This window comes from Dipteris shenzhenensis, chromosome 2 (genome assembly GCF_047967505.1).
Source record: "Dipteris shenzhenensis isolate YYH24624 ecotype China chromosome 2, Dip_SZ_1.0, whole genome shotgun sequence".
NCBI classification, from domain to species: Eukaryota; Viridiplantae; Streptophyta; class Polypodiopsida; order Gleicheniales; family Dipteridaceae; genus Dipteris; species Dipteris shenzhenensis.
In genome coordinates, this window is record NC_141597.1 from 25,552,662 (window position 1) to 25,565,495 (window position 12,834).

Here is a 12,834-nt window from a genome sequence, read left to right on the forward strand (position 1 = left end):
TTTGGAAAGATGGACTGCTTGTTGCTGATGAAAATGAGAAGGTACAATCTTGTTACTTCAAATCAAATACTTTGTCTTCTACTTAAATGTTTTGTAGGTTGTGTATTGTCTCACTCCAATCTTTTGATATGTGGCAGCTACAAATTGAGGATGACACATTCCTCCAGAGAACAAGTGGAAGTAGGTCGGCTGGGTTTGGCAAACTGTCAAGCCTAGCTCATTATATTCATGATCTAGGCAGTGCTAAGATCTTGATTTACCATAGGCAGTTGAGCAACAATGGAGAAGCCATTGTTTACTTCTTAAAATTTTTGTCCAAGGTTTTAGGTGGACATGATCTTTCATGGCAAAAGGAAAAGATCATTTTGATAGAGAGGTTGTCTGCCATAGATATATTTGGGGATTATGTGAATAAGCAGGCCTCTAGGGCCTCTTACTTTTTGTCTTACACTTCTTATGCATTAGCATGTGGTGTTAAGGAGCCCAAATGCCTGGAGGGCTATGGAAAACACAAGCTCATAAGGTTTCGAGAGCCACCCATGATTGCATTAGGCAACACAATCCAAGAAGAAGAACACGTGGAGACAGCTGAAGAAAAGGATACCCCTCCCAGACAAGCAACAGAGGCAAGCATTGATAAACAGACAGTTGACATCAAGCCAATAAGGAAGAAAAAGAGTCCAATCAAGATCAAAAAGAGAGTTCTGATCGGCAGGCCCTGGGAGAAATAGGATTTAGTCATCAAATATAGCACAAACATTATATTGAAGTTGAACTGATTTGTACAAAGTCTTTGATGTCTGGTATGATCTTGTATAAATGAACAATAAGTTGAACTGATTTGTACAAAGTCCTTGGGATAGATAGAGTGGTGTCATTAAATATTAAACAAACAATATATTGAAATTGTGAACAAATTGTATTACGTTTAGATCACATGTTTCACAAAAGAAATATTGTTGATGGAGTCTCAAATCATATAGGCATAACACCAAGAGTCACTTGTTCCACAAAAAAAAATTCTATTGATTGAGTTTGAAAACATGTGGACATAACACCAATAAGTTACAAACTGCTATTCATGTTTACTTGTCCATTTATGGTTTCTAAATATCTTCGATTCCCTCCATTGTCTATGTCTCTCTGCTGCCATTGAATTGTCCATAGTTTGTCTTCGTCTTTGCTTTTGGGCTAGAAGAAAAGCAAGCTTGACTTTGGAGCTAGAAACTTTTCTTTTAGCATGCAGCCTCTGTAGTATGCCTCGGTAAAACCATTGGAAGACTTCCTTCAGACTATTTGCCTTTTGACTCCCTCCATAGTGTTGTGTGTGTCTGAAAAATGCATTACGTGCCATGTAGTGAGACTTCTCCATGCCTTGGGTAGACCAAATTGCTGGGCATCCATACTTTTTGACAAAATAGGGAAGGTGGTTGTAGATGATATGCTGTAAGACATAAGAATGCATAGTAAGTGATTAAAAAAAAGAGGATCACATTTAAGTAAAAGAAGAAGACAGAACCTTACCATGTAGTGAGTTATATTGCAGGCTGTCCACGCGTCTTTCATTGACTTCACAAAATGTTTAATTGCCTCTTCAAAGTTCTTGTAATCACTCTTTGTCCATGTTACTTTGTCACAGAACATGAAGAGTTGATCAAGAGACCTCCACACCTTTGCCTTCACATTTTGTGCTTCCCCATTTGCCTCATGATCTTTCACGGCATTATGGACTTGCTTCCGCAATCCATAATTAATCTTTGAAACTGTTCTACCTTGCCTTACTTGCTTACTGTGTTTGGGTCAAGACAAGAATCTTCTTGCCTTAACACCACCAATAGAGGGCTTGATTGGTACCTCCTTGCCATTGGTAGACTTTTTAAAATCCTTTGTGATTTGAACATCTCCTCCACGCAGACCTATATCGGATAACACTTTTTCCAATGCTTAAAGAGCATCCTTTCTATTTTTTTCGGGATGGAGTTTCCAAGCAAATCCAATATACAAAAATACCAATTTCTCAATAATTCGACATAGACCATGCAATGTGCAGATGTGAACAGTACATAGTGGAATGTCCAGAATGGCCTTGAAGTCAGGGTCAACTTTATCTCTACTAGGTGCTCTCTTCCACCATTTGATGCTACAGACATCTTCAAGAAGGCTCTTGGAAGAGACTTGCAGGAGAGGCATCTTCATCGACTTGGCATTGGGCCGAAAAAGTAAGTTCACTTGCGGGTGGACATTGAGGGGGGACGTTAGATATCAATGCTCCACTCTCCTGGTTTGGACACCAGATGGGGGCCATGTGTGGCCTGATGGCTAGACGGCTTCAGATAGAGTTGACACACTGCCAACTAGGCTACATGCAAGTGCGGGAAGGCATCCCATGACTGACCGCACTGAGGGTAGACGGAGCATTTCCCGGGGCAGCCCACTCTCGGGCTGCGGGGCCCGTTTGGAGCCCCAGATGATCTCGGATTGGCTCTTGGCCGAACGGTTCTAACGTGTGGTCGGTGGCCTATTTCGGGACCGACCTCCAGCCGGTCGTTTTGGGCCAAAACAACCGACTGGGTCGGTCTCCCAATTGGGTCTAACCGACTACGACTGGTGGCTATATAAGAGCAAGCCCGTGAAGCCCATATTCATCACTGGCTACAGCAACCTTGATTCCTTAGCATCCAGCCTCCGTCCTCTACTGTTTCCAGCACGCCATCGAAGCTTCTCACACAGGAGCACACGGCTGGGAGGCAGTGCCATCTATTGTATCAGTTTTACAGTAATCAAATTTTTGATTCTCCATACTATCTGCTTTTCTCTCTTGCATACGAGATCTTGTTATCTGTTGAGCACAGACGTTGTATTGTTTTCTTACAGATCCTAGAGTTCTAGTCGTCTAGTTACCAAAGCACTGCATGTGCATAGATTCTAGCTTCTAGCCGTTTGTATCTGATCATCATTTGGGCTAAGTATACAAGAAGTTCATTTCCAATTCATTGTCTCTCTCTCTCTCTCTCTCTCTCCTCTCTCTCTCAATTCACTTTCTACACTTCATTCGTACTCGTTTACTAAAGAACAAACCATCTACTAGTTATTTTAGAAAAGTAATCTGATTTTGGACATAAATAAGATTTGAGGCCATTGTGAAACATATAGTACTCAATATTACATTCATCTAACCAATAGATGGCTACCAAAACTCTAAGAGGAGCGCCAATAATGTTGGTTCTTCAATATTAAGAGAAGTTTTAAACACGGATAGGTTGCGTATTTCTCAACTTTTATCTTCAAGCTTGAAAATTCAAAAAACTTCGTGATTATCCACCAATGCTTGCATGTGGAGACACGGAGATATGGGGTAGTTCTGTGTGTCTTCATCCAGTTTCCCAGAATACTTGCATCCTGCCAGTTTTGCACTTTTGACACGTTCACGCTCAAGCTGATGACAAACCACTTTTCGCCATTTCCATCACTATGAAGTGGGCTCCCAGCTGCGTGTGCGCCTCAAGTTGTACAGGAATTCCATGATTCTGCTCCCCTACAATCTGTGTGTCAAAAACCAAAATCAGATTCAAGTACCATATCTAGCGGTGACAGACAAAACAAACTCAGCAAAACTTAGGGCTCGCTACTTCTAGATTAAACATGAACCAAACTTAGTAGTGGTTGCCATATTATAGTACAACCAATCTTCACTTATAGGAATGGCACTATTCAATCCTACCTCAAGGGCATCGCGTGCCTCCAACATGATCTGGTTCACCAGGAGCGACCCTTCGATGCACACGATGTAAGCTTGGCGCTTTCTATGTATCACAAACTCTTGCTTCACTCCTGCATCTGCTTCAGAGATATAAATGTTGGCGTCCTGATGTATAGGTATCGTCCCTTCTCCCTTATCGCTGACAGAATCATAGTTTTCATAGCTCATGACCACCTGTTGCAGCTTGTTGTGCCTGTCCTCTTTCCTGAAAAACCGTGAAACTGGTCAGACCAGAAGGCGAGACTTCGAGGACCCTCAGGATCATTATATTAGTATCACTTACTTGAAAACTCTAGATCCGTAATTTGGAGTGTGATTCTTCCTATCCGGCTTGATCCATATTTGTAAAAAGCGCAGACTGCACAGCAACAATCCAATTTCAAGTATATAAATATTTTTCAAAGAAACTTATAAATGCTCCCACACCCAATGAGGTCATGAATTTTAATTCAGCATACACGATGCTTGAGGGTAGACGAGAAAAGGGCACCAAAAATGTACATTTGACTGCTGTTGTTCATCTCTGAGTGTGTGATGCCACGGCCGGCACTCATGTATTGCACAGATCCGCGTCCTAGTGTTTCCAACGTACCCATACTGTGATGGAAACAGGCAGTAAAACCAAAATGGGAAAGAAAACACAAGGCGAGAAAAGCAGCGCAGACAGCGGGACAGTCGAAACCAGCTTCAGCTGCTGCCCGGTTAACATCTTTGAGTTGAAGTTATAGAGCTGATGCAAAATAGGGACTACATAATGCAAATGGTGGATCTGCGAGTCAAATCTAGCTGCCAAAAAAATATAGCTATAGTCTTGTGCAGTTCTAAAAGAGAAGTGGTCCCTTGCTCCTGAATCGTACAAGAATCCTGTCTACCGTAGTGTCTTTCACCTGTCCTTGTGTGTAAGCTCTCCGTCTACGACGTAGGTGAATATTTCCATGTCCCGATGAGGATGCGTGCCGAAGCCGGAATGTGGCTGCACCCAAAACAATCTTGTCGGTCCGAAATTGTAGATAAATTTAGAGAGAAATGCATCTGAACTTGAAACCGACGCAAGACTAGGAGTAGAAATCGACGAAGATACTGATTCCCCGGTGACAATCATTTCCGTGGATGTTTAGATTTTCGAGACGTATAAGCATAGACTTCGAAACTCAAATTAGAATGTTACCTTTACTAGATCGTCGTTCACGACGCGTAAGCTCCCGAAATCGTTCTTCTTTGGGTTGTAGTACTCTGCGAAACTGTTCACCACAGTGCGTGTAAGAGACGAAGCAGAGGTTGACAATTTGGTCCTCGAAACCAAAATAAAAACGTTGCTGGTATTCGTAGAGGTGTAGATTTTGGGAAGATTGGTGTGGGCGAAGGCTTACCTGAAGTGAAACCGGCTTTCGAGCCAGGAGGTCGGCCTAGAGACGTATAAACTGGAGTTGGGTATGTGCCTCATTGCCATGATCAATGAAAGGAAGAAAGAAAAATGAGGTCAAGGCAGAGAGTGGGAGCGAAAAGCTAAAGCAAATGGAGGTAGCAATAGGAAGACAAGGAGGAGAGGATACGATGGTGGTATGAAGGAATAAGGGAGCCCAAAAAAAATGGGTGAAGGAGTAAGATAAGCAAGAGGTGAAGAGGGACGGGAAGGATGAAAGTTGTAGGAGGGATGGAAGGAAGGAAGGAAGGAACGCAAGGTGCAAAGTGGAAAAGCAGGATTTAGTAGTAAACGAGGAAGCTGTTTGACAAAGTAGTCATCGGTACGTATATATATATATATATGAATGGCAGAGGGGTAGAGATAAATATTCAATATTCATGTAATCAAAGGCATTCAATATTTCACGTAATAACGCCCTAGCTCAGCATCACCTATACATTTGCGTCATCCCCCATAGCTCTCCAATCACGTATACACCACCTCACCTTCACGCACACATTTGCATCACGTATACTTTTCGCACCATTTGCATCAAGAATATATTTCACACTATGGGTCTCATTAGGAAAAACCAAAAAGAGGGGAAATAGGTCTAAAGGGATTACACATTGGTATTTCCCACCTCACCATCACGTACCCAAAGAGGGGATATAGGTATGAAATGATTCTAAAAATAGGTATTTCACTTATGGTGTGCATAATGAAAAATGGAAAACAAGATGAACTTCAATGCATAGGTCCTGCCCGGAAGAAAGAGAAGGTAGAGAAGGAGATGCCCAAGAAGAAAGTGAGGGCTAAAGAAAGCGAAAAGCAAGTGAGGATATTGGTATGAGACGATTCTAAAAATAGGTATTTCACTAAAGGTAAAACAAGATGAATTGCAATTCACAGGGCCTGCCTGGAAGAAAGCGAAGAGTAGAGAAGGAGATGCCCAAGAAGAAAGTGCAAAGAAAGTGAAGAGGGAGGACTGTAGAGAAGGGGATGCTCAAGAAGGAAACAAGGTGCTGTTGTTGACAGCACGGAAGATCCTCCAAAAAAAATAGCCTCAAAATGGCTTAATAACCTCCAAAAAAGAAGACCATACATCGTGTGGATTGTTTGGGTAATTGCAAATGTTTCTCCTTAAAGATTCCCTTTAATTTTTTGGAAAAATGGGTTATATTTCAAAATGTACTAAAAATCAACATCATCTCTTGTAAAATATGCTTATTTTCACATCTTTTCAACTTTTTTAGCACACAAAATAAACAAAAGAATTCTTAAACTAGCCACTAAAACATATAGCTCTTGGATGCAAGAAGTCCATTAAAAAAAACTCACTCTTTTGGGGGTTCTCGCAAATAAAGAGCATCCAATAGAAAGAGACACTTTCACTTACTCTAGAGAAAAATGCCTCCTTGGCTTATTCCTATGCTCAAAATGATGCAATGCATAAGGTACAAGGGCATTGGACAATGATGTAAGGCCAGAACAACTCATGGTATGAGCTCTTGATGAAGGCGTATAAAAGCATGAGGTCGGCCAATCGTACTCTTCAGGCAAAAGAGAAATAAAGAAGGTGAGATGCTAGCAGGAAAAACAAATAAGGGGAAGGCTTCATGGCAAGAAATGAATCTCAAAACTCCATATTTAGCTAAGAATTTGGCTTTTGTAGGACTCATCACGTTCAAAATCAGTGATATTGCACATTCCAAGTTCTCCATTACAGGTAGTATTGTGGCTTACTGTTCAAAAGGAAGGAGGGAGGGAGGAGGAGGGAAGAAAGTTCGAGCTATGGTTGGTGATATCTTCGTGATATCCTTTTGCTATTTCCTTCTCAAACCGAATTCCCCTAAAAGTTTCACATCTTGCCACTAAGGAATATTTCTAATCTTTGCCACTTCCGTCTCTTCCTTCTCTCTTTGCTTTTATCAACATCACCCTTGGGCCTTCACCCTCATTACCAGCACCTTCTTAAAGCCAAATATTTTGGCCATGTTGCACACTCCTTACAACCATTTTGTTAACATGTGTGGGTCACAAAACTTATGCCATCTTTGCTAGGTTGATTTCCTTCACATCTCTATGTTTCCCTTCTCGACAACACCCCACCTTAAAATGTTCATGAAGAAATGTTCCACATCTTACACAAAAAGCAGTTAGCAACCCCTAGTCTAAAAAGATTCCCCCTTGCAACACCTCTAACACTCAATGCACTTAGCATTTTATGACACAAGATCCTCTATGAAGAATGGTTGAAGAGGATGCTTAGACGAACTGCAATGAACTGCAATTGTGATACCTAGCACCATTGCTACGACAACTATGATAATGGGGTGCACAATTCTTTTGTTGTGTCTTGGCTTGCTTTTGGGGACTCTTCCAATGACTGTACACTGCTAATGCCAGAAAGGAGCCAAAAGTCACTGCTTTAACTGGAGGCTCAAGTTCCACCATGTGCCAACCTCTATCTCTTCTTCAACTAGATGGTTTATGGTCTGTAACTGTTGAATGTTTGGGCTGGAAGCCTACATGGGATGGTGCCCTTATTACTTGTTCCTCTACCCACGTGATGCATTTTTGCTCAAGGATGGTGCCATAAAGTTTAGCAACCAGACTACTTGCTTTGATGTTTTTTGCTGTACCTTATTTTCTGTTGCTTTCAAGATTGGTACTATCCTATTAAGTTCCTAGTTTGTGTGGAATCTTTCTTCCATAGCTTTATTTATTATTGTGGTCATCATTTCTTTTGCTTAGTCCCCTCCCTATGTAAGCATCTCTTCCACGTATAGTGACCTATGTACCATGATGTATGCTACTACTTTTGGCATTGGTGCCTACACTTCGCTCCTTGGGTCAACGATCTCCTTGGTCCAACTAGACCTCTCCAAGTCATCAGGGTGCTATATAATATGTAGACGCCTCTATTTTGACAAAAATGAATGATAGAAAGATCTACTATCATGGTGAATCCTAATGCCCTCCTAATGGTCTCCTTATACACTTAGTCTATACATTTTGGGCACCCCATTTTACCACTCTTGTATACGATATATGTACATAGTGCAATTTCTCAACAGAAACACTTGACAAAATATGAAGAGGGGAGAGGAGAAGAGTGGAGATGAGGAGAGAGGGCACAGCTAGAGAGCACACCACAAATGACTAACTGTACACTAGAATTAGTTGAAAAAATAGAATATATACAAACCCTTTTAGGGTTAGGGTTAGGGGATCTAACCCTTTCCTTTATAGCACTCTATAAGGTTAGTGCTATGCACATATGATCACGTGATGGTGCTATGCACACATGATCACATGATGTTGAGCGTGAACTCTCAACACCTTCCCTCAAGATCAACATCATGAAGTAGGCCTTCCCTCAAGATGATGATTCTGGGGAATCGAAGAAGGACTGAGCATTACATTCCATCACACCCCTTTAATGGGAATGTCCTTCTCTGCGTCAAACCAAGAGCTAGTCGGTGTTTCTCGAATAGCTCTTTACCGAGTGGTTTGGTAAAGATGTCTGCAACATTTTCTTTGCTATCACAATGCTGCAGTGTGATGTCACCAAGTAACACTCTTTCTCTGATGAAGTGCTCTCTGACATCAATGTGCTTTGTTCTGGAGTGATATACTAGATTTTTGGCCAATGCTTGAGCCGATTGATTATCACAGTATATTGTTGTTGGCTTTGATTCATCAAAGTAATCTATTTCTGACAATAGTCTTCTGAGCCATATAGCCACACATGCACTTGTAGTGAGTGCTCTATATTCTGCTTCAGTCGAAGACAAAGAAACAGTTGGCTGTTTGTTAGACAACCATGATATAGCACCTTGACCAAGGAAAAATGCATATCCCTATGTCGATCTCCTGGTCTCATGATCTCCAGCATAGTCACTGTCACAGTATCCATGCAACCATGGATGACTTCCTCTGTATTCTATCCCAAACTGTCTTGTACCTCTGATGTATCTCAAGACTCTTTTGGCTGCATTCCAGTGAGACTATTTTGGATTTGCCATAAACTGTGCTAGTGAGCTTACTGCATAACAAATATCTGGCCGTGTGATTGTCAGATATATAAGAGATCCAATGAGTTGCCTGTAGTATCTGTCATTGACTGTAGGCTTTTCTGAATCTTTCATAAGTTTCAAACTCTGTTCCATGGGAGTGGCTGCAATCTTGCAATCTGCCATATGAAACTTCTTCAGGAGACTGTCAACATATCTGAGCTGACTCATGAATGTGCTATCTGAATCTCTCCAGAACTCAATTCCAAGACAATAGTGCATAAGTCCAAGATCTTTCATGTCGAACTCTGCAGATAAGTCTTGTTTTAGCTTTCTGATGAAGCTATCCTTGCTTCCTGTCACAATCAGATCATCTACGTACAAAAGTGCAATAGTAATATCTTCCCCTTGAACTTTGTAGTAGAGAGTATGATCTGCATTGGACTTCATGTATCCCAGATCAGCAAAATACTTGTCAATTCTGCTGTACCAACTTCTGGGTGCTTGCTTTAAGCCATAGAGACTTTTCTTGAGATGGCAAACCTTGTTCTCCTGTCCTGGTTCAACATAACCGGCTGGTTGTTGCATGTAGACTTCCTCGTCTAGATAACCATTGAGAAATGCATTCTTGACATCGAGCTGATACACATTCCATTTACTGAGTGTCGCTAGTGATATCAAGAACCGTATGGAATCCATCTTAGCTACTGGAGCATAAGTCTCATCATAATCTTGGCCATATTGTTGTGCAAATCCTTTTGCAACTAATCTGGCTTTGTATCTCTGAATACTGCCATCTGGATTGTACTTCACTTTGTATACCCATTTGTTGGCTATGGCCTTCTTTCCTGGTGGAAGGTCGCATAATTCCCAAGTGTTATTTTTATACAAAGCATCCATTTCTTCATTCATAGCAGTTTGCCATTCTGGCTTATCTACTGCGTCTTCGAAGTACACAGGCTCTTCTGTAGCCATGATGGTAGTCATAAGAGCATAGTTGGTGGTTTCCACCTGAATTGCTTTGCCTTTCTGAGCATATGTCAATCTGGCTGGTGGTCTGCTTTCCCTAGTGGACCGTCTGAGCTGCTGTGGCGCTGATTGGGGTGTTGCTGGCAATTCTTGCTCTTCTTCATCAACCTGGTCTGTAGGTGACTGTGAAGTCGATGCTTCTATCTCCGGTGTAGGTGAGGTTTTCCATTCTGATTCCTCATTGAAGATTACATCTCTGGAGATAATGACTTTGCGGTTGATGGGATCATACAATTTGTATGCTTTGCTTTCTTCACTGTAGCCAACCATGATGCATTTGCGTGACTTCGCATCCAATTTCCTGCGATGATCATCATGTATGTGGGCATATGCTATGCAACCAAATATGCGGAGATGCCCAATGCGTGGCTTGTGTCCAGTGAATGCTTCATAAGGAGTCATACCTTGTATCGGTTCGGTAGGAAGCCGATTAAGCAAGTAGTTAGCTGTAGCTATTGCTTCTGCCCAATACTGATTTGGAAGATGCTTTTCACTAAGCATTGCTCTAGCACTGTCTGCTAAAGTCCCATTCTTCCTTTCAGCTATTGCATTTTGCTGAGGAGTATCTGCACATGTGAATTGTCTTCGAATACAGTGATTTTTGCAAAAATTGATGAAGGCTGAAGACATGTATTCACCTCCTCTGTCTGATCTCATGACCTTGATCTTTCTGCCTGTTTGGTTTTCTACCATGGCTTTGAATTCTTGAAATCTGGTAAACACTTCAGATTTCTCTTTCAGAAAGTAGACCCAACAATATCTGCTGTAGTCGTCGATGAAGGTCAAGTAATAAAGTGAACCATTGATGCTGCGGGTCTGGGCATAACCCCATACATCTGTATGAATTAAATCAAGAATACCTCGTGCACGAGAGGTACTTCTGACAAAGTTGGTTCGCTTTTGTTTGCCGAAGCAGCATGCTTCACAAACTTTTCCAAGAAATTGTAGCTTCGGAATCCCAATTGCCATATTTTGATTCCGGAGATCTAACAAGTACTTGAAGTTGACATGACCATATCTCTTGTGCCATTTTGCGGATAGTGGCATTTGTTGCATTTGAGCTGACATGGCATGCTTATCTGGTACTGTAGCTAGCATCCTGTATAAGCGTCCTTCCTTGACACCTTTTGCTACTAGCTGACCTCTTTTGGATTTGTCTCTGATAGTGCATTCATCACCGTCGAAGATGACTTTGTAGTTGTGTTCCGTCATTTGACCTACTGACAAAAGGTTCTTGCTGAGCTTCGGAACATAGAGCACATCTTTGACTAATCCTTTTGTACCAGTGAAATTGTTCATAGGGATAACACCTGTCCCTTGAACCGGATTCGGTGTATTGTCTGCTGTGTAGATGACATTCTTTTGACCTTCTAATGGCTTCATTTCTGTGAACCATTCCTGATGATTTGTCATATGAGATGATGCACCGCTGTCGATGTACCAAGGATCTTGTTCCACTTGATCGACTTGATAGCTGAAATCCTCTTTGGGATTGAAATCAGTGTCTAGGTGCATTGTATCAGTCTGATGCAATTCCTCACTTGCAAGAAACATATTTCCATGTTCATTTGCAAAATGACTGTGACTAGAATGTCCACCACGATGATTTCCTCTTCCTCGGGAATTCCCTCGATTATTGCTGGATTGACCGCCTTGGTCATACTGCTTCTTGCGGCAATCTCTTTCATAGTGTCCAAACTTGTGACAATAGTTGCATTGAATGTTTGACACATTGGTGGATGCATTCCCTCGTCCTTGGTTGGAATGATTTCCTCTTTGCTGATTTTGATGTTGCTGATGTTGATGCTGATTCTGACTTTGATTTTGTTAATGATGACCACTTTTCTGATATGATCTACCTCTGTTTTTGCCTTTACCTCTGCTTCTGTCTGAAGCTGTGAATGCCTGATCATTAGAATGACCTTTACGTGCTTGAATGGCCTGAGTCCTGAGTTCTTCACCAAGTAGAACTGACTGAAGTTCTTCCAGTGTTGGAATTTGCCGTTGGATGGCAATACTGGATGGCAATACTCTGGACTAGATTCTCATATCCTTCTCCTAGTCCATTCAGGATTACTTGAACCATTTCTGCGGGATTCATAGTTTCTCCTGCTGCTGCAAGTTGATTGTTGTAGTCTTTGATGCGGAGTACATAAGCATGACCGGTTTCACTGCTGTTGCGGAAACTGTGGTTGATCTGGTTTCTCAGAGTGAGAATCCTGGATGTGTTCTTAGACTCGTAGAGAGCTGCGAACATATCCCATGCTTCTTTTGATGTCTTGACTGTGTTGAGCTGTCCTAGCATGACATCTTGCACATTCTGCTTGATCAGGTGATAGGCATACTTATCTTTCTTATCCCATTCTGCTTGAGCTCGGGCAATGGCAGGATCTGCTACTGGTGCGGAAACTGTTTGTGTAGATGTAGATCCCGATGTAGATCCCGTTGCTGGTGCTGTGACAACAGATGGAGTAGAGCTACTGGTGGCTGGATCGGCCAATGGTTTAGGTATAGATCCATCGACATTCTCCCATTTGTCCTGAAGCACAAGAATGGTCTCCATTCGGTATTTCCATGTACCGTAATTGGAGTTGTCTAACTTAGCAGATGCCTCCAGATTG

General features: G+C 41.8%; 1 protein-coding gene across 1 annotated transcript; it reads right to left on the bottom strand.

Annotated features, from left to right (window-relative positions):
• Window positions 1–3,185: 3,185 nt before the first annotated feature.
• LOC147904538 (uncharacterized) lies at window positions 3,186–5,400 on the bottom strand. Its single transcript, XM_087394627.1, has 7 exons — window positions 5,131–5,400; window positions 4,929–5,001; window positions 4,648–4,733; window positions 4,262–4,357; window positions 4,044–4,118; window positions 3,722–3,965; window positions 3,186–3,542 (listed from the first exon to the last, which is right to left on the bottom strand). Exons 1-7 carry the CDS (start codon window positions 5,208–5,210, stop codon window positions 3,432–3,434), a joined length of 765 nt encoding a protein of 254 aa, XP_087250753.1. The 5' UTR covers window positions 5,211–5,400; the 3' UTR covers window positions 3,186–3,431.
• Between the last annotated feature and the right edge of the window lie 7,434 nt (window positions 5,401–12,834).